The sequence below is a fragment of the Notechis scutatus genome, chromosome 1, assembly GCF_049901735.1.
Source record: "Notechis scutatus isolate UNSWTSFEM ecotype Mainland chromosome 1, rNotScu1.2, whole genome shotgun sequence".
NCBI lineage: Eukaryota > Metazoa > Chordata > Lepidosauria > Squamata > Elapidae > Notechis > Notechis scutatus.
The window spans coordinates 39,221,330-39,249,112 of record NC_142009.1 but is presented as its reverse complement, the minus strand read 5'-3'; the positions used below and the strand labels follow the sequence as shown (position 1 = coordinate 39,249,112).

The window sequence follows — 27,783 nt, the reverse complement described above, 5'->3', positions numbered from 1 at the left end:
AGCTGGAGGGGGGGGTACATTCTTGCTGAGGTTTCTATCCTATGCTATGCGCAGCTGCAACCCTTTATTAAACTATGTCCAGGTCAACGGACAGAAGCCTCATCACCACCTGGAGATGCCCACATGATGATATATACAACTTTTAATTGGATGAGCCAATTGAACTATTGGGGGTGGGAACGTTGCCATTACTTTGTATATGTGATTTACGTGCCCATTTTCTCAGATTCAGAATTCTTTTGTTGCTACCACTTGATTTCCAGTAAAAGGTATCTTTTCTCTGATTAAAAGAGTCTAAGTATTTCTTTCTTGGATTTTGAATGGAGCACCAGCTAACAGAGAGAGAGAGAGAGAAAGAAACAGATTTTGTAATACAAGAATACAAAACAGTAATACTGAATTAGTATGTCATGCCCCTGGTGGAGACTGACTCTGAGGAAGAGGAGGAACAGCCAACAGGAAGTGGGAGTGTGGCTGCAGAGGTGGTGGAGGAGGCTGGGGAAGGGCAGAGGCTGGCTGAGCAGTCAGAGGAGGATCCAGGCCCATCCCCTATCCATCCTAGGTCATGCAGGGAGGAGAGGATCAGGGAAAAGCGAGGTCTACTCAAGAGGAGATTACCATGATCCTCCTCGTGGCTTGCAGGTGGGAGCTATGTATATAAGTTTGTAACTGCGCAGTCAGAATTGCTGGAGTAAAAGTTTAGTGTTTACTTTGAAAGAGGTTTATCTTTGCTGGCGTTCTTCCCATGGACTCTCCTCGGTTATTTTCCTAGAGTTTATGATTAGTTATCTTGGCTTGCTTCAGAACTCTCATCAACGCGGTTTGTTTTGGTTTTCTTTTTGCCTCATTATTTACTTTTGTGACTTTAAACTGTGCCTAATAAAACAGTGAAGTTAAGTTGAAGACCTTACCGGACTTTAATGTATGTTTTGGGTTTTGGGTTATTTTAAGAGACTACGGGTCATCACATAGTATAACTTATATAATCTTATATAAGATCCAATACTGAGATGGCTCCAGTGTAATTAACACCTATTGTTTGCCTATTTTTTTTTCATTTGGGGGCTTTTACTAATTTAATATTTTTTAATAATAATATTAATAGTTGATTGTTTTGTTGTATGCTGCCCACTCATTTGTTTGCAAGATGGGCGGCCATATAAATATGACAAATGAATGGATGGATGGATAAATACAATAACTAATCCATATTAAAGTTCTAGGAGGAATAATGATTTGTGAAGAGATTTTTCACTTTCTTATATCCCTAACTGTTATCATATTTAATATTACAGCCAGGAAAAAATACCTGTTTTCCTGGACACTTCTTCTTCATCCCCTACTTCATCCTCTGTGACTTCAGACCCAGTTGTGTATTCATCATCTTCTGAAAGTAGCAACTGTTGTTTCTATTATAGCCAGGGGACAGGGAGGAAATTAATGGGTACCACTCATCTCCAAACAACAATAGATTGTTAGGTAACAGGATTTACACACAATAAACCAGAAAGAGAAACTGGTTGGTTTAAAAATTGAATTTTCTGCTCCCGTCATCTGGTATATGTATTTGAAAATTATTCCCCATATGAGCCTTAAGGAATCTTGGACTCGTGTATTACTCACAGAGATCTAGGTATCACTTTCTACCATTTCTGAATTTTTAAAATTCTAATGTTCTGATCTTGATTATGATGAAATGGAAGTAGTGTAGAGAATGTATGCTATATTATCTATTCCCCTAGCTCCCATAAGCAATCCAGCAGTCTCATTCCATATTAGTTGTGGTTCCTAAACTAGAATTTAAAAAATGGTTCTTTTAAGCACATTAAATAGTCATTAAATAGTCCAGGAATGGCAGATTTTCTTGTTAATAGTACTTTTTCATTTGAATTAAAAATTAATTTGTTTTTTGTTTTTCCAATCCCAGGCACACCTTCAACATATATAACTTTTAGGATTAATAGGTCAAATGAAAGAGCTCTATGACATTCTTATATTGATAAGAATGGACTAAAACATATATGTTGAAAAACAACAAAGAACCTTAGAACATCACCATTTATAAAGCAAGGAACATTTGGGATGTTCTAACAAACCCAAATGGGATCACTGCAAAAACTCCAAGGGGTAGCCAGTCAAAATGATAGTTAACATCTAATAATTTGAGTTTATTGCTCCCAGGGCACCGGAATCTGGGGTGAGAATAATCAGACATTCAGATAAAAGCACTGCCCGTTTATTCTATACATGTCACTTAATGGCAGGAAACAATTGTGTGGACTATCTGTTGCACTATTGGTTGCAGTTTGTCAATTTAGATGAAACAGAGAAGGCAACAATCTCTTGCCTGGGAGTTCAAAACTGGTAGCACTATAAAATGAGCAGAATTGCTGATTATTCATTCTCATATGACTTGGATTTCTTATTCTTTTAGATTCTGCCTAACAAAACATGTATTTAGTTAAACATGTATTCACCTATTTTAGAACAGCTCTTGTATAAAAAAAAATCATCTCTTTTCTTGCATTACAAATCTCAACCAGGTGTAGTGAATATGGCAATCATCAACATGTTTAGAAATTCTATTATATTTCAAAACAGCCCAAATATAATGGCTGAAGTAGGGCACCATTTTCTTTCCCAGTAGGAGCTACTATTGAGCTGTAAAATCATGATTTGCACAACACAAAATGCTCAGGTCATGGTTGAGAACGATAACCTACTAAAATTCAATTAAATTATAATGGTAAAATGTAAAACTGCCACCTTGAGCTCCTGAATGAAAAGCAGGATATAAACTTAATTAATAAATGAATATGAATACAAAAGAAAAAGAAAAAGAAAAAGAAAAAGAAAAAGAAAAAGAAAAAGAAAGAAAGAAAGAAAGAAAGAAAGAAAGAAAGAAAGAAAGAAAGAAAGAAAGAAAGAAAGAAAGAAAGAAAGAAAGAAAAAAATAAGAACAAGGCCAATAAACATATAAGTATAAGCCAACATAGCAAATGAAATTGCAGAAACTACTTTCTTGGGATGGTGTGAAGAAGTTTAAAGCTGAACTAGCAACTTTCCAAACAATGTTCTGACTCTAAGCTTTCCGGCCAATAACTTGTAGTTTTCCATAAATTATTTACTATATTTATATCCTAATATTTGCTGAAGACAATGGTTTAAATTAAGTTTCAAAGGGGTTTCTTGGAAAGCCGGACCCTAGTATAACAAAGCATCTAAACATGCAGAATACTGAAAATGTAGGAATTTTATCTAATGGAATGTAAATAACTAAGATAAACATACCAGCTGAAGAGTCCAGTTTTTCAGAGAAAGGAACTAAAGAAAGAAAGAAAAAAACCAGGAGAGTTGGAGAATGTGGCAAGTCTACTGTGAGCATTTTTAAAAGGGTCTAATGCAGAGCTGTCAAACTCCCGCCTGCAGTCCGGATGCGTTACACGCTGGCCACACCCACGCCGGGTTTAGTGAAGGGGAAAAAAGTCCCAATATGTCATGTGATGTTGCCATGACGTGAGTTTGACACCCCCTGGTCTAATGCCAATTCTCCTGTTAAAATGCAATAGAATGGTAATGATACAGGCATCCCCTCCAGCCAACAGGAGCAGTTTATATCAACAGTTCTGGAAAATGCTAGGATATAATAACAACTAAAAAAATAATCAAAATCATAATATGCTGCATTAAATGATTATTTCCTCTTGAGCTGGTCCCTTTGATACAAAATCATTTCAAGATATAAAGTACACAAGGAAGCAATATTTTTCAAACTAACTAAAATTTAAACTAACATTTTTCTTACTTTATCAACCAAATAATATCACAATCCTATCTACACAGGTCACCATGCATACAATGATCAAATTATTTTAATAAGCCTTCACTACATCTAACGTAGTAAAACTTCTGTGAAGGCAGCTGATGAAAGCAGAAGACAGAGTGTAGGAAGGGAACAGAGGGCAGTCATTCACATATAACCAGTTTGGTATTCTACAATATAACAATTTCTTTAGCCCAAACACCTGGGTCTCAGCAGCTTTCCCTCTTTAGAAAGAACTTGGTTAACCTGAGATGAAAAGCAGAAACCACAGGCCTCTTTCTATGCATCAAGCTTGCATCCAATTTACTGGTCTGGCAGAAAGAATTTCCCACACATGCTATACTTACACATTTCCCTAAAGGCACCAAGGTCAATGTGCTTCTCATGAAGGACAAGTGGGGAGATCTGCAATTGTTCAAATAGTGCTACATTCTTGATTATTGCTCAAACTTGATGGGAGATCCATCCAACAAAATTTGGAAAGCCACAATTTCCATACACCTGTCTTAAAGAAAGTGCCTCCCTGAACTGATTTTACTCTGTTGAAATAAGCAGGGTGATATAACTTAATGGAAATTTAAATAGAGGGGAGGAAATCCCAAATTACTCACAGCATTAATTTCTCCTGCTTTGGGCCCCCATGATGAATTTGGCTCCAATAAAATACTACATTCAAAACCTTTCTCATCATTCAGCCCTATTCCAGAATTGCTTCAAAAAGAAAGAAAGAAACAGCTGTGTTATTCCAGTCAGAATTCTGCAGGCAGATGACTGTCCAAAACAGAACATTTTTTAAAAAAATGGCAAAATATGAAATCAGCAGACAAACACAATGCTTTATTATGCACAATAATGTTGTGGGTTCTAGAGAAGGTTAATTAACTGATGGCATACATCTAGAAATTATTTTACATAGATAAATAGTAACATATACCTATTTTCTTACCTGTTCTGGTCTTTTGAAAAGGGCAGAACAATAATATTTCGGTGTTGAATCAGATCATTCAGTATTTTAGCTGTCTGATAGGATACATTATCCCCACCTTCACCTCCAGGAGGCAAGCCAATCACATGATCTCTTACTTTACATCCCTTTTATTAAAAAAGAACCAATGAGGCAAATTAAATAATACATAATTACAATGTATACAATCACACAATCTTTACAAACAACAGTGATTTTGGCACAATTGTTATAACATTTGTTATAACATGTGTTATTTGGGACATCCAGTATAATGTAGTGGTTAATGTGTTGGGCTACGAATGAGGAAAATGAACTCAGCCTCTGTGTGTGTGTGTGTGTGTGTGTGTGAGTGCGCGCACGTGCATATGTGGGAAGGTGGGGTCAAAGGGGGCAGTATGCTGAAAATAGCAGTGCAGCACCATAATGAAATCTTGCCCCCTTTTTATGTACGTGCTGTTACATTGCACTCAACTATCAACTGATGCAGAACTGATGACATGATATCACCTTTATTGTTTTGACAAAAGCAGACAGATTCTGTGGAGATCCATATTCTAGTCCCCTCTGCCACACAAGATTAGTGAGTGCCTCTTAGCTCCCCTCAAAAGTTTGTTGTTGTGGAAAAGTAGGCCTTGTACTGTTTTTAGATATCTCTGCATTTTATTAATTAATTTGTTTAATTTGTTGACCATCTCTTTTCAAACTCTGGGCGGCCTACAGCACAAAAACTTTAAAATCATCAGAGACAAATACTCCTAACCCAGTAAAAAGAAAGTAAAATCATAGTTACAAGACGGGGAAGGAAGAAGCCAGATTTTTGGGGAGAGGGAAGAGGTGGGATTGGCACTTAATTAACCACCTCCATTGAGATACTTGCCTGTTGGGGCAATTGGTCTGGACATATTGAATAAAAGTACATATTAACGATAATGGTTTAAAATTCATTCCGTGAATCATGCCTCATTACAAGTCATAGTAAAACACAAAAACACATAAAACAAATTTGCATACTGCTTGGATGGCATTCATTTACATAAATATGCAGTAGCTCATTAAAAGGGGATTTGGAGCTTTCTTGAGGCTGCAATGGAGATTGGGGGCATAAATTAGTTAGAAACTACCATATGTGGCAGGAAGATTTCAAAAGATTTCTTCCAAATACATACTTTTGGAATAGGAGCAGGATCAAATCTAAGAACTTTTTGGTTACAGCAGGGATATATTCCGGTACCAGTGGAACCAAGACAACTTGCTACACCAGGATAGAGGACTGGTTGAGGATGATATTGGCAATGTGAAAACTCAGTGCACAGGAAAATCTGCAGGAGACACCCAATAGCAACAAACATATATATTATCACCATTACCATTCTTGCATTTTTTTTACTTAAAAAGGAAGAAAAAGCTGCAAATCAGACTGGACTCTATGATACATTGTTCTTAAATATATATATATATATATATATATATATATATATATATATATATATATATATATATATATATATATATATATATTTCTTAAAAAATGCTACTCTATAAATTTTAAGACAACTAAAAATATCCTGAGGGGACTAAAAAAATACTCACTTGATTACACCTTGAACAGGTCAACCAGTTAATAGTTCCCCAAAGACGCCAGTATACATCTCGCCATGATTTTAATTCTTCAAAAAGACTCAGGAGATACTCATGGATATCCCAAGATTTATCTCTATACAGAAAAATGAGCAGCAGTTTTAGAGAAATTAGTTTTTAATTCTGACTGATTACTGTTGCACGGATTGGGAAAAAACATAGTTCTTTTTTCTTTCACCATTTCTTTGAGTGATCCTCATTGTGCTAATTTAATGATTGGCAATCTTTCATACATCTCACCTGTAGTCTGCTAACATCATCATTTTGTGTTGATGGCTACAGTATACGGAGAAAATTATAAACTCTGAATAGAGTTTAAGTTCTAATAACCTCGTTGGCATATCCATATTTATTTGACAACAATATGGAAGTGGTTTACCATGGCTACTGTTAAGTCGGGGCGGTGGGTCCCAAGGAGAGACGAGACTCGAAGTAGTGACAACAGCTCTTTATTAGGAAACCAGATACTGAGACAACAATCCTAGCCGCGGCAGCCCTTTTTATAGAGCTGGCTGCGGCTAGGCAGCCTATGACATGCATTTGAGCTTGCCGCGCTTGGTTTTACCCAATTGCGGCAGCCCAAATACGAACCAATCAGGATTGCTTAATATTGTCCAATCACGGCCCGGCTTTTCCGGACCAATAGGAATGCAGGCCTACAAGCCTGCTAGTATGGAACAGCTACCTTTGAATAAAGCCTTGGCATTTCCTCACTGTCCCATCCAGTGACCCTGCTTAACTTTTGTTTTCAGTCAAAGTAAATTATACGTTTGAGCCAGTAACAGGGATTGCATTGATCTGCTAAATTGTTTTGTTAATAAATCTATATTTCAAAAATCATTGTTCCTTAGCCATTGTTCCCTAGAGAACCTGGTTAAAACTGTCAGCTGAAATAATAGATGGAGTGTAGTTTATAAACTAAAGATTTTCTACAGCATATATTAAAAGAAGTTAAAATAAAAACACAAAAACGTTGCTGCAAAATGACTTGTGAAGTACCTTATGTGAATATAGAGTATATTTCCATATTGATCCACGTTAATCTTTCCAGGAATACATGGGATTTTTCTTTCAGTATCTTGAATAAGAAGTTTCTTACATAAGTAACATCTGCACAAAAAACAAAAATATGAGAATGATTTTACAAAACTGCAATGAGCTATCTGCCAAGGTAAGTGCAAAGCAATGGAGAGCTGTATACCTGTAAAGGGTTGCTGCGTTTCCCTTAGAATCTGCATTCTGATACTCTGGATCAAACAGTCTTTCTATCTTCTTACAGAAAAGTTTGCTATTAGTCACAAAACAAAAGACTCATAAAAACGAGTTACCAAGTATTTCATTCATATTCTAAATGTTATATTAAAAACAGAGAAGAAAAGTGCTTATAATATTGCAGCCATTTTTTTAAAGAAGTGCTGCACCGTGATTCGGGTTCCTTGCATGGTGTTTGCTCTTTCCTGTATTTAGTTCTTAATTCCTAACAGAGAGGATACTCTGATCTTGGTTACACAGATCATACTGTTCTGATGGAACAAGGAATTTGCCCAGGTGGTTCTGAATATTGGCTGAGAACTGCCATATTCAAAGGATTTGAAATTGCTATCACAACAAAATTCACAAGCTGACAATGAAAGTCCCTTCAATAGTTAATACAATTTGGTAGGGAGATGGCTATTCAGAAACTCAAATAGATTCTTAGCCATTTGAACTTTAGCTCAAACATATTCCTAACCATTTGAACTCGATACAATTTTTGTTAGTTTGGGTATGATAGGAAGAAGGCCACTGCGATAGTGAAAAACAAAAACTCCACAGCACTATCAGTTTGCTTACTAGACAAAGACATCTGTTGAAGATTGCCCAAGCCATCAAAACAGTAACTTTGCCTAAGTACAAATGGGTTTTTAGAAAAGAGAAGCAATATACACTGGACAAGTCCTAACCTTATTTTATGTGACATCTTTTCATATATTTGCAGATATTTAACATCCTCCTCAGTAACATTTTTCAAGCTAAAACCTCCTATGTCAATGTCTTCGAGTCTTACTTTCTTTGACAATTTTTTACTGACTTGGAGAAAGTCTAAAACTATTCCAACTTTTCAGAATGCCCAGAACTAATCACAATAAAGGTGTGTGTTGGGAGGGCTAGGAATGAAGTCTCACCAAAGAAGAATAGAGTAATATTACATTAATAGTTCCTTAGACTTCGTCCATTGGGTGATTGTGCTGTATCCAAGGACAGGACATTTTTATTTATTAATAGCCATAGCAATTAGACTTATATACTGCTTCACAGTGCTTTACAGCCCTCTCTAAGCAGTTTACAGAGTCAGCATATTGCCCCCCAATAATCTGGGTCCTCATTTTACCAACCTTAGAAAGATGGAATGCTGAGTCATCCTTGAGCTGGTGAGACTCGAACTGCCAAACTGCCGGCAGCTTGCAGTCAGCAGAAATCGCCTGCAGTACTGCATTCTAACCACTGGCACCACCACGGCTCCTAATTGATCTAATTTCTATGATTTTGCTGAAGCTCAAACTTTGTTCTGGGAGTTCAATCATAATTAACTAAATATTGGTCTCAATTGTGCAGTTAGTAATATTTCTTTCAAACTAATGATAATATGAATACAAAAGAAAAGGAGACAATGGTAAGGTTTTGTTTTGCTCAGAAAGTACCTCTTAAATTTATCTCTCTTGTCCTTCACCTCTTCTACTTCATTATGTGTGAAAAGATCAGTTATGCGGGTTAGTAGGTTAGCATTAATGCAGTTCATATTGCATGGCGTGGCTACAATTGTACTCATATTCTTGTGGCAATAATTAATACATTTTTCTACCTAAAAAACATAAACATAATTCACTTACTACTGAATAGTCATACAAATATTTCTTATAGCATTTTCATATTCCAAGAAAAGCATTAGGACAATCCAATGACCAGAGGAAATGAATCACTCAGACACTTTTATATACAGAGATTCAAATACTTACTGTTACCTATTAAGATTGGAATAGAGTTGGGGAAGAACCTGCTGGATTGATCAGGCTGAGTTGTGCTATGAGTTGGTGGAGCAATTCCTATCTTTTTCTGATGCATATGCACATGCAGACAAGAAATATTTTTGTAGTTTATGCAAAATTTGGGTTTGATAGGAACTAGCAGTCAAAGAATTTAATTTTCCCATTATCTATGGAATATGTAATAAGCAGGATGACCAGAGATCTCTAAAAATAGGAATATTGCATATTCATTTCTATTTTTTTTAAGATGGCAGTTAAAGTTTGGAGGGGCTTCTCTAAGAAAGCAGCTTTAAATATTCTATACATTTCCATTTCCTGCTCTCTGTTGTGCTTGTATGATTTCTAGGTCAAATCAAGTTAAAGAATACTTAACAAGCAACAGACCCTTCTATCAATTAGGAAACAGAATGGATTACTTCTCTTTTTCCATTTCCATTTTCCATCCTCTACGAGGTACATCCAACTTGAATGAAAGAAAACTCAAGCTCTACCAAAAGAGCCTTTGAATACTGCTTCCTGTACTACTGTTTCCCTCCAACTTGAGCAATAGATCAGGACTGCAAAAATCCAGACAATGATTACAGAGTGCTAAGAGTTTTCTGTATCCCTACACCAGTGGCTAATTTTTTGAAGTTCAAGCATGGAAACCTTCTCAAGTTTTATTTATGTGTAATGAGCAATAAACACAGAAGTTGTTCCTTGCTTTATTACTAGCAGAAGACAAAATCTACTGCTGTTTGGATTGTTGCTGGATGGGATGCGATCCTACAAACTGGGATATTTTTCTTAGAGCCTGGGACACTTCTTCCAAAACGGGTACTGCCCCTGGCCCAACAATCCCAGTAAGTTTGGTCATTCTTAACACTGGTGAAGATTTTGTACTACACTAATTAATCTTTGATGATAACTTGCATATAATTAGACATCATATAGCCTTATTTTTTTACAGCATTTCAACAGACATGAAGCTATTATTTTGGATAGTAACAAGTCTCAACTCCAAACCTAAACTAGTTTGCAAGCACCTTATTCAAATAACTCTAATTATAAATTTGTAAGTAAAAACACAATATTGAAAGATAGGGACATGTATATAAAGAATTACTATATTATCATGTTTGCTTAGTAAATATTTGGAAAATGCAGTCTACATTTTCTAAGAGCTGAGAAATTAAGGCAAATCACAATCCTTTTAAAGATTCTATAAACTTCTGCAGTTCCTGCTTTAGGAAATATCACAGAGAGACCCATGAAGAAAGATTAAATGTTAAATTAAGCTTCTTGCTTAAGCCAGATGGATTAATTGTGTACCATCAAGCTGGTGTTACTTCTTAGCAATCATATAGATTTTATCCATAAAAGACAACATGAGGCATTTTTAATACCAAATATTATTTGATTTGGAATAAAAGGATTTAAGTATTTTTAAAAATAAGATATGAAGAAAAAAGAAGATAATTATAAACAATTTGTAGCCATTAGCAAAGTGAACCAGTATCTACAATATATGACCATAATCTCTGAAATGAATATAACATTCAAATACCACAGAGATAAAATACTTGCAAAACCACTGCATTTATTTATTTATTTATTTATTTGTTTGTTTGTTTGTTTGTTTAAAAGATTTATAAAGCTGGTCATTTTCCTGGGTATCTCCCAGAACTGTAATGAAATAATAAATAGAATGGGATGTCAGACCACACAGGTCAGCTCTGTGGGCTGCCTGTTCTCATTCTAGATGAATTTAGAGCTCCAAAGATACAGAATGCTTATTGCTATAGTGTACTCACTAAAGAATCCATCTTCAGGAATTCAGAGGAAATAAGTATCGAAATGACATTGCTTGGTTCTAAAAAAAAAACAAGATAACAAATTGAAAAGTTATTAGATTTATAAATATTGCAAGATACTTAAAATCAAAGGAAACATTGTAAAAGATGTTTCGCTTCAGAAAATCCACATTCTATAAAATTGGAATAAGAGAAAGTCTGGAGATTTGTTTTGGTAGTTGTTATCAACTACCGTGACCTTGGATTATCCTTGTATAATCTAGAATTTTCAATTCTACTTAGACCTTATATCTAAATAATTGCTTAATAATTTAATGTTAAATCATTATTTGCTTCTAATTTTTATCCTAACATGCAGTCAGAAATAATAAGATAGGGTTTTACAGTTCACATTATTATGACAAAGCAACATGAAGAAACTAAAGAAAGAAAGTAACTATCTCAAACCACGATTCAGCATTTATATCCTGATATTTTAAATGTGTTATACAAACACATTCACAGTGAAGAATTTTGAGTTTCAAGCTATTGATCTCTTTTTTTTTAAGACAAAAAAAATCTCTTTTTTTGTTTTCAGAGAGGAATGGGCTCTCAATATTGAAAGCTGAGTTGAACAAAAGACCAATTTCAAGTTTCAATATATCTAACTTCAGTCCCTTATAAATTAGACAGTACGAGAGCACACTCAGTTTTTTAAAAATGTTTGCACTTTAGATCAGATATAAAGCTAGATCAAAATCACATTTGAAAACAAAGCAATATTACGGAAATCCCAATTTCCCACAAATACCAGTAATTTCCATACTAGCATTGCAAGCCTAGTCCTAACCTATTATTTTCCACCCCAGAAATTTTCCACCTTCATGATCTAAAAATAGTTGTGCTTTCTCCTTTATATGCAGTAAAGAAAGGAAAAGAGCTGATTTTAAACTGGGCGTGGGCAATCTTTATATAGCCGGAACTCTTACAGATGAGCATTATGATCACAAAACCCTGGAGAGCCATGGGAATGACTTGGTGAGATCACCTACAGCAGGGTCACCAACCTTGGCAACTTTAAGCCTTGTGAATTTCAACTCCCAGAATTCCTCAGCCAGCTTTGCTCCACAAGTCTTAAAGTTGCCAGGATTGGAGACCCCTGATCTAAAGGATCAGAACTATAATTGTTCATTTGTTCATTCTGTTTAAGGAATGGAGGTGGGAACTGTTGTTGGGGTTTTAGATTTATATATATATATATATATATATATATATATATATATATATATATATATATATATATATATATATATATATATATATATATATATATATATATATACACACACACACACACACACACACACATACATACATGCATTTTAACCTTTTTTAAGGTTAGAATACCCCTCCCAAAAAAATTGTAGTGCAATGTTACAAGATGTGAGAAACCAAAGAAAAATGGGGCCTGTGGATAGTATGTCCCCTTCTATCGCCTACCTCTAGTTTCAATTAAATAAATATACTGCATTTACTATACTATGCAAACTTTAATATGTGCTATACAGAATATAAGTGAGAACTAACAACTACTTGAACAATATTTTTTTTAAAGAAAAAATGCTGAAGTGCTAAACATTGTTTGTTTAAGTCAGAATCACATAGATATATTAATACCATGAATTTCAGTGAAGGGAAAGCTGAGTGTATACTTAAATCTTCTATTGATTTATCCTGGAATTAATCTTGATTGATGGTATCAAGAGCATTCTACCCAATCAAGGAACCACCAAAACCATCCCTACAACACTAACAGGACAAAGCACTAGTATATAAAAAAGAGAGCAAACCCCACTCTCTAACTAACACTGATGATGTTACCTAGTTTGGTAATGAAATGTCTGCAAGGAAATAATCAAGCTCAGAGAGCAGCAAGGACTCCTTGTTATCCTTCCCTAGCACTATTTATCTTTTACACACACACACACACATGAACTTTCTCTCTCCTAAAATAGGTGCAGATATTTTTCACCACTGAGGCTGTCGTTATCAATTTTTCACATTCTGTCTTAGAAAAGGTTATTAGTAGTAACCTTTAGAAATCAGACTTTAAAGTAGGGTACTTAGAAAGCTCTGCACCCATTTTCAGTAACTTTGATATCCTTCATCCCTAAAATCTGCATTAAATCCATGCACTAATTTAGATTAGATTAGCTATGGAGTAAACCAGAACACATCAAGTCATTACCACATTTCTGGATATTCAGATCCCAAATTTGATTGGGTGCTTTCTGTATACAGAGTGCAAAATAATGGGGCCATAATTATTTCTCAAAAGCAAAAGGTGAATCTATGTATGAGAATGAAGGAGGTTAAATGGGAATCCTCAAATTCTTAATCAAATTAGATTGTGTACCATACTCATTTTGTAAGACATGAATCCCATTAAACTTTATATCTTATTTCAGCTTTCCCTATTGGTGTAGATTAGGCTTTCATCATCAAAAGCAGAACAGGAAAGGAAAATCACCCTTCAAAGCCATTTTTGCAATCAGACGTTTAGTCTGATACAGGTTTTCAAAAAATGTGTGGCAAAAATGAAAAATATATTTTCTTTTACCTAAGGTGGGTATTTCATCAACCTCATATTCCTTAGTGTTCCTTTTAACATATCTTATCAACCAGTTAAAGATGTGAACGTCACAGTGAACTGAAATGTCCACTTCTTCCCAGCGTTGGGCATCCATTGATAGATATTCGGCAAAGTACTTCATTTCAGAAATTAATAGATCTCGTGGACAAACAAAATCTTCCTTCAGATTTTTTGCTTCATCACACACATGGATCACCATATTTGGCCTTTATTTAAGAGGGAAAAATCATAGGGAGGAATATTACTTTCGTTATCTGGAATATTAGAATAATTTTTGAAAATTATTGTTCAATTTTAAATTTAGGTACAATGTTACTATTACGGAAATGTATTGTCATTTGTAGATGTGCATGTTAATTGTTTGTATAATACTTTCATGAGACAAAAAACATGGATTTTCAACTTATAATGTTTTAATGTATGAAAAAAGTTAAGGAACAGTAAAGTAGGAAAAGGATAATTGAATACATTATAATTGGCTTAGTTGACCATGAGCTGGGTAAACATGCATTTAAAGCACACTGTAGCTATGTTTGATAAGAAGCAATAAAATAATTCATCATTATGGAGATGGGTAAAATACATCATTATTGGGAAACAGACCAGTATAGCTTCTTTCTATTTCTCCAGAGTAAAATTAAGCAAAGTGAAACATTTATGAACATGCTTAATTTACTAATGTTCTGTGTGTCTCAAGACGCAATAGCAGATAATGCAGGCAGACCTGTTATTCACATACAAATCTTTTGCCCAAACAGAAATATCTAAACTGATGCCAGTTGTCAAGGCCAAGAAGGTGATTTTATTTCTGTTCATAATCCCTGCTTTATATTACATTTTCCCTCTAGAGATCAGGATGGCCCCAGCCTTACTGGCTTTTCTTTAAAGATCCTTAAAAATGTGGCTCCATGTCCAGGCCAGAACCCCAAGTGTACTCAGGGACCTGATTTTTGGTTACTTTAGTAATTATGTTTGATTTATTCTTAGCCACTATGTATTTTAATTCTTGTATTCTTGTAATTATTCTTATTTTCTTTTTAATTTTATTAAAATTAAATTATGCCCACAATTACTTGTTGAAATGGGCAGCCACACTAACTAACCAACTAACTAAATTAATAAAATGGAATCAGGTGTGTAGTCTGGATTTTCATTTTCTCTATTACTGGGCATATTTTTATGCTAACTATTCATTTCCTTCAAAAATTCAAGATAACATACATAGTTCTTCATTCCAATTTTATTCTGATCACAGCCCGTAATATTAATTATGCCAAAATATTGTTCGTCTCAAATGCATCCATGGAGCTTTATCGCTGAGTAGGAATTTGAATCTAGGTTCACACAATTCTAATCCAACAGGGTTAACAACTAGCTCAATCTCTATTAGATTCCATTGAAGACTGTCTTCTGAAGGCAAAAAGCACAACAAATTCCTGCTTTTAGTCCTTTATTAATTACAAACATGTTAAAAAAAAATTACATCTAGGTAAAGTTATCTTGCTTATCTACTCTAATTACAATATGATTTTTAAAGTAATTCCTATATACAGAATTTTTTTTATTTATACTGAAGTGTGAAAAGCAGAAGAGAAAGAAGAAAAGAAAGGTACGTTTGCATAGGAAAAAAATACTTTGTGTAAAGTTTCATCCTCTGTGCAAATGAATGCAGAAGACCTGGCAGGCAATGAATGTCACACACTGGAACTTTCACTCCTAGCAGAACTCATTTGGTTATAAGGAAAGGTTCCAAGGCTTATGAGAGCTGTTTGCCTTTTACAAACACAATGATAAAGGGTTTTTTCCTCCCTAGATAATTTGTCACAGAACCCCTAAATACTGCAGACCATTTTTCGATATTTCCTCTTAGATAAAATCTGTACACAAGCAAAGAGAAGCTTGCTATGAATCTGTTGGCAACTACAGTACATTGACTCCTTGAGAAAACTGAGTTTTGAAGAAAAAGCTTAGTGTGCAAACTTTCAAAGACTCACTAAATAAAGATGAAAGAGAAAGCTGGTACTGATACTTTTCAAGTTCACTGTGGAATCGAGAGCAAGAGTCTTTTCACAACTGAAACTTCCCTTATTGAAAAATGACACACAGGAATCCCATAATTCAATTTGCCAAGATGATCCAGAGAAACAGTACTCCTGTCACCCTGGGCTAAACATTTACTTCTCCAATTCTATTTCCCAGCTATAATCTAATACTGTTTTACTAAACTATAAAACACATAATTATGTGAATATTAAGGGATCCAGAATTAGAATATTTTCAAAACTGAAATTAATTGGATAGGCTACGATACTGTCATATCTGTAATATTTTTAGACCTGAACATATTTTTCACAAGGAACACATATTTTGAATGCTTTTTTCCCCTTAGCGAGCCAATATAATGCTCCCCACAGAAAACCCAATCCCACCCTCTGAAATTCCACAGAATATAGAGAAGTATGTAAGTACCCAGCAAAAAGACTAAGGTTAATCTAGCTGTTTAAAATGAAACAGCCATCTTCCTACCCTTCAGTTTCATCAGCATTTTCTCCACCTTTAAGTGCAGGGCATTTTTCATTTTCTGAAGAGCAATTCCTTGAGGAAGCTATACTTGACTTTCCTTAAATACAAGTGGGGAGAAAAAGCATTAGGTCATAATGTTGAGATGTGTACTTCTCATATGTGGTAGGCAGTGTTCCTTAGTTAAAGGAATGATGCAATCATTATTTCAAATTTAAATGAATACTTTTAATATATTTTCAGAAGGGTTTTTTTTTTAAAAAAATTGATACAATCCAAATAGAAGAGAAGTAAAGAAGCAAATCTTTTTAATCTCAGAGTTTATTTTAACTTGCAAGAGAGAAGGAAAACCAGTATAACTCTATGTACCACTATATAGTACATGTTGTCTAATATACTTTATGGGAGAGTAAGTGCAAATGTGCTTAAACAAACATACCTCTTCTGAACTATGCATAACATAATAGTGGCAGTTATCTCTGCCCTTGTCAAATACTTCCTTCTTTGCCAATTCCTTGCTAAAATACAAAGGAACATTTAAAAAAATCCACTGGAGTGTGCCTGCATTTTTCTTATTTAACATAGTGCTTCTAATTAAAAAGAAATGATAATACTAAATCTCTGATTTTCACTAGGACAGGTAAAAAGGATTGCTGTAGATTCCCAGTAAGTTATATATAAAACAAATCCCTGAAAAGAACAGCACCCAACACCAAGAGGGAAACACTTCATCTATGTTATTTGTATCACAGATTTGTCTCGATTTTAATATCCTAAATAGATACACAGTTAGTTTTTGGCTTGTCAATTCTAATTTGTAGGCTCTTTCCTTCTCACATAAATCAGCAGGTTTCAGGAAGATAAGTTTACCACATAATTCTTATGCAGAATCTTTGTTTTCTCAGTTTTCACTGTCTCATCACACACAATTGTTTATAGAACATGCTTGTTTGTCTCCTTCATATTTTATGTTGTTTTCTCTTGCAGTTTCCCTCACTCATTCTGCCCTCTAGTTGTGTCTTATTTTCCTAGACCTATGCAAATGCTATTTTGTGTAAGATTTCATCGTGAGATATATACACCACCATATTCAACTACAGTATTTTTGACATGGTCTCTGAGCAGCTTGCATAGTGCTTAGCACCTAGTGTTATCTTGAGTAGCAATGATATCATTCTCAACTGCTTTTCTCAGCCAACCCTGAGAACATCTGAAAGCTTGTCTTCAGACTCCAAGCATTGTACTACAGGTAGTAGTCATTTAATTACCATTTGTTTAGCAACTGTTTGAAGTTGCAATGGAGTTGAAAAAGTGACTTAGGACTGTTCCTTGCACTTAAACCATTGCAGCATCCCTGTGATCCTGTATTCATGATCTGGACACTTGGCAACTAATTCACATGTACAACAGTTGCAGAATCCTGTAGTAACGTGATTGCCATTTGCAATCTTCCCAGACAGTTTCTGACAAGCAGAGTCAATGGGGAAGCCAGCAGGATGTCACCAGTCAGTCTCACATGATTTCTGAGCAAACAATAAAATTGGGTGTGGTCACATGATGCCTTACTTAACAACTGCACTGTTTAATGATTAATTTTCTGTTCCCTACTGCAATCCTAAATCAAGGCCTACATGTATATTACACACCTACTATATACGCCTTAAATTTTGGTAGGTTCCTTGTATGGTTTATACAGCTTTCCTTGGTTTATAGACTATAAATTGGTTGGCAACATTCCTGGAAAGCACCATTTTTAAAAAATACTGATAAAGGGTTAATTACAGCTTGGTTCATACAAGTTTCATAAAGCAAAATAACTTCAGCCTATAATAAATAAATTGTATGGTTCTGTCCAGAACAGAAGTATGATATACTTTAGAGGTCTAATTGTTTTAATTTTAAGGGTAGTTACCCAAGAAGTCAAGTTTTTTTTTAAAGCCACAAAATGTTTGGTAGAAAATGGATATACATTTTAAGAAATCCAACATTAATTTTAAAAATCCATTCTAGTTCAATCTGAAAAGTGATATAGTTGATATATAGATTGGCAAAAGCAAATGATATATCAACAGGAGAAAACTAACATGCATAATTCTATAAACATAACAGAATAGATTAAAGCCTACCATTTAAAGAAATTGCATCATTTTCACTAGAGGGTTCTTGTAACTCATCCTGAGTATCAAGCAGCGAAGATTTAATATAACCAGCTAGTGTTTCCACAGGTTTCGCACCACTGGCCATTAGTGGATTGAACTGGTTATCCACGGGAGAACTTCCACTGCTTTTCAGCTCATCAAACCTTTTTGCACACTGTCAAAATATAGCAAAGTATATTTAGTTGGACATCTTATCTTGCCTAGGATTCTGAGAGCTGACCAATAATTAATAACATATTAGAAATCCCCTGAACCAGGCCAAGATCCATCCTCTTTTGTTTCTCAAAATCAGATGCTTCTGAGATAATCTCAAGCAAGAAATGGAAACAAATCCCTCTTCTGTTATTGTTTTGCTCTAACTAATATCTAGAGCAAGGGTCTTCAAACTTAACAGTTTGCCTTTAGGGAGCTGCTGAGTGCCTGAGAATAGGTACCTGAGGTAGGATTGGAGTGCTGCTTTCGTGTGGAATGAAATTTGGGGTTGTTGCTGTAGTCATGTGGTTTTCTTTTTCAACATTTCATGACAGTTTCCCAGCCAGTTTCCCAGCCAATCTCACAATCCCTTGTTCAGTCTCCCTACCCAGCAGCAGGTAATTACCTGCCAGGAAGGAAGGAAGGAAGGAAGGAAGAAAGGAAGGAAGAAAGGGATGCAAGATTCCTGTATGGAAATTCACTGGAGGTCAGCAGGAAATCAGAAGTTGTTCCTACTCCCACTGTTTTCCCCCCACTCTTAGTTTTATATTTATATATATTTGAATGAATGTATTATTAAGGTGACAAGAGGCTTGGGCACAGAGTTCAGCTTGACTGTAATTTTGGTTTAATCTATCTCTGCTTCTAATGTAAATGATTGTATACTTCTATTAGCTGAAAAAGGTTTACAGTATTTTATTTATTAATAAAATTTGTATAGCCACCCATCTCACCCAACTCTTGACAATATTAAACATACCCTGAACTGCAAAGAATAAATATTTTTCCTCTCTTGTCTTAAACTGCAGTTCCAGCAACAGTTGTTAAAATTTTGCTCTTTGGAGAATTTATGCACAAACACTGAATTTACAACATATTTATAATATACATAGGAATTAAGTAAGCAACATTTCCAATTTGAACTTGCTTAGAAATAATTTTTCTGTTAAAAGTTGGGAGAAGGAAAAAAAGCCTACCTCTTTGGATGAATACCCTGGAACCAGTCTTGCCACATTTTCCCAGTTGATAGGTTGAGGAACTCCAATTAAAGAACAAAGAATCATATCCAAAACCATTTGATTATTATCATGTGGGACATTATTATTTTCTATATATCCACGGTTCATTTTTTGGCACTGGAAAAGACATGAAAATTAAAAAATTCTCATACTGTTTAAAGAATTTTGGTTTGCTGAATTATATAGTAGCTATTATGTAAACCTGTAAGGAGAGACAAGCTTTCTTTGGATAAAAATGCATCCAAAACTAATTAAGTATCTATTGCCAACAGGGTGAACATAGGAACATCAGTGTCCATTGGTACCATCATGGAGAGCTGAGGATTGTCCCATCACATTATTACTTCCTATTCCAACCCACCCCAATCCTGCCATATCAGGCTGATATGTTTACTAAAGGCTACGATATGAATACAGAAAAGTAAAATATGTATTAAATCTGATATTACTATAGCAGCAGGTTATCAGATAGTTGAATTACTGTGGAAGTAAATCAGATAACAGGAGTTTACTACCCAATCCATGAATTTCAACAGTACACATTTTAAATGATATACCATATCTATATTACTAAAGCAGGTTCTCTGTTAGCATGCAAGTTTTAAAAAATACTCAGAAAGAGAACACTGATAATAAAAGATATTAAACATTAATAAAATATAAACATCCGAAAAGTTTTTGTGCCTTCAGTTTACTAACATTGGAGAAAATTCAGCCACATATAGGAACAAAACAATTAACAAATTATTTAAAGAAGAAATGCAAAGGAATAATGTTGGGCTTCATATATGTTCTTTTCAGAATTAGCTGCAGTCATAGAGACAAGCTTCCCCTCCTCACTTCCTTCATGCATTCAGACATTCACTCATATATTTACTCAAAGGCATCCAAGCCAGTTATAGGCACCTGTGATAACTGAGTCACACCTTGGCATTTTCAAGGATGTGCAGAAGTATAGAAGCAGCCTAACCCCATCCAGACAGCTATTACAAGCAGGCAAGAGGACTATCATTCAATTGCTAGAATCACAAGCAACCATCATACATCCTTATGGGAGTCCTGCCTAAACTAAAGAGTTCTATCTTGGGCTCAACAGCAACTAGAAAAGGACCAACCATACTGAAAGAACACTTCATCCCAATGAGTGCACAGACTTTTTGGGAAAAAACATAGGTTATATGTCACTTTAAAGACTATGCGACTTTTTATGAAATGAACATTGTAAGAATAAGCATTAAAGGACTGAGTATTAAAGACATCTTTAAGGACAAATCAACTTGCAAAGTTCTAGAAAGGGGAAGTTGACTCAAAACAATAGTCTGTTGTTGGGAAAGGCAATTAGTTAAGATTTGCTACACCGTGGTGCATCTTTGGAGAGCAGAGAACCCTTACAAGAGGGACCAAAATAAAAAGCTAATAGTACAGAATATTGTCACTATTGCCACTGTAAACATCTCTAATACAAACCACCCACCCAGACCCACTATTTGACTAAAACTAAAAAAACTAAGCAATTGGAGATCATCTGCCATATAATTATTTAGAGTACAGGTTTTCTTTTCTGTGTGCATTTTAAGGGCAGGAATTCCTCTCAATCAAATTATTGTCCTGTACTTTTGTGAAAAAATATAGTCTCTCTCAAACAATTTAAGCCTTATTTGAACATGGAAATGATAAAAAAATTAAACCTTGTAAAACGTTTGTTTTTCTTTTAAATTAGGTTAGCGATGCTAAATATAAATGCAGAAAGCACTATATGCTTAAAGCAAAAAATCTTTCTCAGGATGTTTCATTTTTTCAAAAGCTGGAAAAATGAAGCCTCCCATATTATACATCACTATTTAGCTAGTTTACTTGGCTTACCTGCAGTTCTTGCAGTAACTACTTAGCTGTAAGAAGCATCTTTCCAATATCTAGAATATCTTTAAGTTCTCATCCTTCATTTATTTCCTGACACCCCTAATCCCCAACTGCATAAGCAGATGCAAAAAGTGAAATATTAGGAAGAGCACAGATAGTATCAATTACCTGAAATATGCTTCAAAAGAGTCAGTGTTCTTTGCAAACCAATCCTGTAAATTCAAGATATAGAGAAAGCATTGCACAAAATTAAGCAACTATAGTACATAAGAGAGAAGTACATTATAACTTGAGTGGAGGCAGAACCTCAGTGTTAACTTTAGCACACATTTTCAGCAAGCAAGTCACTCTGTTCAATTCTAAGTTTAGAGAATACAGCATCCTAAACTGAACTTGATCCATCCTTGCTATCAGCCAGCATTTTTTTTTTCATTCTCTGAATCTTTATCTCTTCATCCTCCCCACCCCCTTTCACGCAATGGAAGGAAGTCTGAATCACTCCAACCCACTAAAGCAGCAGCTACCACATAAAATGGAGAGAACTTTCCAACCTCTACATTCCTCACTATATCAAACACCCAAGTGCAAATATGCCACCCTCTCTCGTCAAATCCTGAGACTTCTCCCATTTTGTCATAAGAAGTTATATTTTTATTCCAAGGTACACATAAACATTCAAGGCAATACAAATATTGCTCAAACATTTTCATTTTTTCAAATTTCAACCCTCAGGATTGTAAATAAGAAAGCAAAGCTAAGTACCAATGGCAACAGCTTTGGATTCAATCCCAAAACATCTTGAGCAGTCTTAAACACTATTGGCACTGACAAAATTACCATCAAAAGGCAGCTGTACTTGTGACGGTACCTCTAACACTCTCAAAACAAGATCTACCTATCCCAGAATAAAAATGGCAAGTCCTGTCTAAACATCTGGGTGACTATGCATCCAAATGTAATATATACATACAGTATATATTTTAAAATCCCTATAGGAATTCATTTACTGAATTCTAACAAAAGCTTCATAACATTTCCTCTTTAGGAATTTTACTATTAAAAAGCATTGGAAATCAAAAGACTCACAGTATCACCACTAAGATAAGCATGCAATCAAATGCATAATGAATTAGAGAAGCTGCTGCTCCATCTGAGTCATTTATACTAAATTGGGAAGTAGCGGAATTGTGCCATTTTTATAGCACTCACTCAGTCACCCACCCGCACTCTCGCCCATCCACTAGCTCTCCCAACCTCCTTAGTCCTTTTGACAGTCCGCTCGGTCTTTTAATACCGCCCTTTTCTGATTGAGAGAGAGAGAGAGAGAGAGAGAGAGAGAGAGACCGATTCAGGGGAATATTCAGTCATTCATATCCTAATTAGCCAATCCACGCGCCTCACCTAACTATATCTCGCCTTCCCGGGGTCCCAACGAGCCTATTGCAAATCTGGAGGGCTGGCGCACGCGCGCCTCCTCCTTTTCGGTTTTGTCGCAGTGCAGCGGCCTTCTCTGTTTGAGCTTCTCTCACGCTTTCTTCCGCCCTGCCCTTGCGCGTCTGGTCGCCTAGCAACAAGCGACAGCGCCCTATAATTGCAGCCCAGATCATTTCTTTTTTCAGTAAGGGCGCTCCCTGATTGAATGGAAATGGAAGCGTGGAATAGGAAAGAATGATGGGGAGGGGTTGATTGCAAAGAAAAGCAATTTAGAAAAGGGCGTAGAACATAGATTAGAGGTAGACGGCCATGTGCCACATGCCATCTTTGCTGTAGCACTTGCTCTGCTAATGTAACTCAGGCCAACCTTCATTAAACATATTGTTAACAAGATGCAAGATGAATGGATGTGGCCTTGCAGTTAGAAATTAACAAATCTTACCTCTGCCTTTTTTAATGGGTAGTTAAAATTTACCTTGCAAGTAAATATTTCTTCAGTTAGAAATCTTATCCAGCTGGATATGTGACAGCCAAGAGCAAACACAGGCCTGAAAGCATATAACCATAAATAGAAAATATTAAGCCTATTTTACTTTTATATACTACCGTCATCCAGACTTTCTTTCAACTGTTTCTTGTCCGAATGTTTTCCACCTGACTAACCTGCTCTTATATGATAAATTTGGGATTATGATTATTGAGACTTCAGTGACAGATTTGCCAAAATTCACTTTAGTTTAAATTGGCTTGAGTGAGACATAGTTCTGATTATGAAACTCTTGAAGGGAAATGCACTCTGCATATGCTCAATGTTTCTTGTTCCAAGTAGCAAAATGGAATGTAGAGCAGAGGATGCACCAATTAAGTTTCAGATGAGTGGATAGTACTCAGTGTTAGTAAGATAATGATTCTCTCAAAAGTAGAGGGCAGATCTTCATCTCTCATTAAAACTATTGTGCGTGCAGGGCAATCTATTTGCAATTACCTTGTTTTATACTAACTACTGAGAAATAAAGCTTTTAGCTTCATGCTTGTTTCTGCTTTGGGATCACTTTACAATACGATGAAGTAGCTGGGAATTTATTAGCTTTTCTATCACAAACAATTCTAGTGGGTTTTTATATTAAGTTTTTGAATATGAAATGATACAAGCAAAATTAAAAACTGAGAAAATTCAGGCAGGCCTTTAGTATTCCTGAGTTATTTTTCAGTTTCCCTGGAGCAGTTTTTGTGGACATGGCTATCAAGCTGAAATTCAGCTTGCAAATCTTAGTCAATAATGGAAATCAGTTCCAGTCAATTGGAAGGGAATCTGACAAAAAGTAAATTGTGACAAATAAGTGCTGACATGTCATTTTATCAAAATGAAATTCATCTCATTTCAGCTGGAAGAAAGCACAGAGTAAAACTATTGGGATGTTCTAATTTTGGTATTGAATGGGAGACAACCTTACGTCATATAATTGTGTCTGAAAAGTTTTATATACACAAATTAGATTACCCAAGCAAAACAATTTTAAGCAGTATTGGGCTGAAGGGTTTCATGACTGCTCTAGACAACAGATTTCCTGATATTTCACTGGCAACTGAGGTCGACACCTTCAGTTGGCACAACACCTTGTCTGAAGGTTGTCACTAAACCCTGAAACCCAACTCTGCCCTACAGATACTGTCAGTGAAAGTCTACATCAGTATATAGAATTGTGCTTATTTATTTACAGTGAGAGGCCTAAGAAACCAATATATGCACAAATAACATTCTATATCAGTTCATTTTTAATGAAAGAAATTAGTTTCCAAAGTTCTCAAGCTATCTTTATTGAGAAATATGTTCACATGAATACCCAAGCATATTAGTAAATCTGCCCTGAAATAAACCCATCTGCAATGGTAGATAAGAGGGAGGGACTCTTATTTATGTATGTTTGTAAGCTTTTTACAAAGAATAATATGTATGTGGTAAACAGTATTTATATATTAAATATGTAACATTTATTTCAGTTCCACATACAATCCTTTTTCAAATCAAATATTTTGCAACTATCAGCATGAATTTAAATTTTACTAAATGTTAGGTTACAATATTTTTTAAACTTTTCATTATTAAAAAAAATCAGTAATCTTACAATTAGCTAGTATTGTTCAGAAAAAAATCTTTTTGCACATTATTGTTTTTAAATACTGCACAAAAATAAAGTGCAAGCTGAAATGTAAATATTGTTTTAACAAAAAGGTTTTATAACATTGTTCATTTGGGCAAATGGGTGTGTTTAAAACTATTTTTTCCAAATTTAGGACAAAACAGCATTATTTGTAATAACTTGGCTAACTACTAATTGGATACTGCTACAAAGTTCTGAGAGTTTTTTGTTCATAAGGAACAAAATTCAAAATGCTTTAAGTGTTCCACAATAAGCAGCAGCAGGAATTTAGAACAAACATATTATTCTCTTTTTAATTCAAGAGCCAGAAATTGTGACAGTGGTACTGACTCCAATTATCATGTAAACTAGAGTTTTATTTCGGAATCAGCTATCCAAAATGCTTTTTTTTTTTTTTTTTTTTTTGAGATATAAGTTCCAACACAGGCAAGTCTAGCAGTAGCGGCAACTATTTCTGAATAAAAACTTAAATAACTTGGTGGTTTGTCTTTATTGGAATGGGAAATGAGCATATATATCCTCGAGCAGATCATTTGAATGAACCTGTTCTCTGTCTTGAAGTGTAATTTTAGAGTTAGACAAACTATCTGATTTTTGTAATATGTATACTTAACAAGATAACCACATCCTTTAAAATATTTATAACTTTATTTATGTATTTATTTGATTTGATTTCTATAGCTGCCCATCTCAGCAAACAAGTCTGGGTGGCTCACAATTCAAAGCATATATTATAATTAAAAATTTAAAAAACATTTTAAAAGAATAAAGAGTTAAAAGCATTAAAACAGTAAGAAACATTGAAACACTTAATTTGAAGTATGTGTAAAAGCAAGGTATCTGGCCCATTAACAATATAGTCAAGTAACGGATCCTTGGTACATGTAGCACTCCAGGCTCGGGAGCATATCCAGGTTTTTAGAGCTTTACAAAAGGCTAACAGGGTTGGACCATTCAAATCTCTGAAGTGAGGATATTCCACAGAGCAGGGGCCACTGAAAAAAAAAAAAGCTCACCTTCTAGTCCCTGACAGCTGACATTCTTTGGCTGACATGATCTGCAGCATGCCCATTCTATTTGACCTGGTTGGATGGGTACAGACTTAGAAAAAAGACAATCTCTTAGGTCTTGTATGTGAAGTCTTTATATAATGAACTATTTCTTCCGTTAAATACATGATTTTTGTAGCAAATTATTAAAATGTGGCTAATGTATAGTGGAACCTCGATGCTCAGTTTTAATTGGTTCCAGGAGGTGTGATGAGTATCAAAAACAATGAGTACTAAACAAATTTTTCCCATAAGAATCATGTAGTGAATCACAAGACAGCTGACACAAAGTTCTAGCTTGTGCATCGAATTCTAAACAAGTGATGAGTACTGGGACAAATTTTTTGTATCAGATGTGTTGAGTACCAAATTCAATGTGTTTCAAAGTAGTGGAGTACCAAAGTACCATTGTACTGTATACATTAAAATACTTATATTATATAAAGGGCTATGTACTGGCTTTCTAAAATTAGTAAAGGAACTCTTTTAGCTTCTATTAATGAATAAAGCTATATTCATTATATAAATGAAGATGTTAGACAGGAATACATTCTTAAGAACTAGGGAGGCAACAGAGAAAGCCTGACCCCAATAGTTACTAAACAAGCTCATGTCATTCATAGACAAACTCTTCAGATGGTCTAAGTCTAGGTAAACTTGCAGGTTTATGTAAAAAGAAACTCAAAACAGTCTGGACTGATATTGTAATGTATCTTTGGCAGGAACCTCCATATAATGTCTACATGAGAATGAACAACCAGTGATCTTGAATATCAGAATAAATGTGCTGACATCTAAAACAAGCATTAACCTTTTAAAATAACCTATTTAATAATATGTTTTATGCAAAATGTTATAGTATGCATAATTAGCCTTATTTTACCTAAATCAGAAGATACAAATGTATCTTCAGAATATATTTTGTGTCTTACCTTTTGGGTTTCAAAAATGGTAAATTATAGCAACCAATACTGTGTAATATAAAAAGATGGGTGGAAAATAATACCAATAGTAGCACATATCATAGCTGTAAGACTGGTTTTATTTCAAATCGATATTCTACTTGCACTTTTACTTGAATGTAAGTTTCTTAAGAGAAAACAAGGCTGTACTCAAAATTCAGTGGAATTTAATAGATTTTACAGTTATTCCAAATGCATGATAAAATCTTCACTAAACGTTAAATCGTTATAAACATTTGCATTCTGGCTCCACTAAAGCAAATATGGTTCAAAGTTATGATTTACACTAACATGCATAGATATGCTACTTCATTAGTTAAATAGGTAGCCCTCAATTTACAGCCATAATTGGGACTAGAATTTCGGTCGTTAAGCAGTGTGGTCATAAGACATCATGTAACTAATATCACTTAGTGATCGCAATCTCAGCTATCCTCTTGCTGTTAAGCAAATGTTACTGGTCATTAGTTGAGGACCCACCCCAATCCAAGCCATTTTGGACTTGGTCCCTCCCATCCCCAAGCCTCAGTAAGATAAGGAATTGCCA

The 27,783-nt window shown here is 34.9% G+C and overlaps 1 protein-coding gene across 1 annotated transcript in view; it reads right to left on the bottom strand.

Moving 5' to 3' along the window:
* SANBR (SANT and BTB domain regulator of CSR) overlaps nucleotides 1-22,937 on the bottom strand; it is a 37,430-nt gene extending 14,493 nt beyond the window's left edge. Inside the window, exons 1-16 of the mRNA XM_087961313.1 lie at nucleotides 22,716-22,937; nucleotides 21,798-21,841; nucleotides 19,728-19,886; nucleotides 18,526-18,712; nucleotides 16,406-16,499; nucleotides 13,847-14,085; nucleotides 11,248-11,306; nucleotides 9,110-9,270; nucleotides 7,630-7,716; nucleotides 7,428-7,538; nucleotides 6,381-6,504; nucleotides 5,957-6,109; nucleotides 4,770-4,915; nucleotides 4,435-4,534; nucleotides 3,292-3,324; nucleotides 1,310-1,409 (exon numbers count right to left, since the gene is read on the bottom strand). Of these exons, the coding sequence (XP_087817439.1) occupies nucleotides 1,310-1,409; nucleotides 3,292-3,324; nucleotides 4,435-4,534; nucleotides 4,770-4,915; nucleotides 5,957-6,109; nucleotides 6,381-6,504; nucleotides 7,428-7,538; nucleotides 7,630-7,716; nucleotides 9,110-9,270; nucleotides 11,248-11,306; nucleotides 13,847-14,085; nucleotides 16,406-16,499; nucleotides 18,526-18,712; nucleotides 19,728-19,877 (1,744 nt within the window). The 5' untranslated portion in view covers nucleotides 19,878-19,886; nucleotides 21,798-21,841; nucleotides 22,716-22,937. The remainder of the gene's footprint in view (nucleotides 1-1,309; nucleotides 1,410-3,291; nucleotides 3,325-4,434; nucleotides 4,535-4,769; nucleotides 4,916-5,956; nucleotides 6,110-6,380; nucleotides 6,505-7,427; nucleotides 7,539-7,629; nucleotides 7,717-9,109; nucleotides 9,271-11,247; nucleotides 11,307-13,846; nucleotides 14,086-16,405; nucleotides 16,500-18,525; nucleotides 18,713-19,727; nucleotides 19,887-21,797; nucleotides 21,842-22,715) is intronic.
* Nucleotides 22,938-27,783: the final 4,846 nt, after the last annotated feature.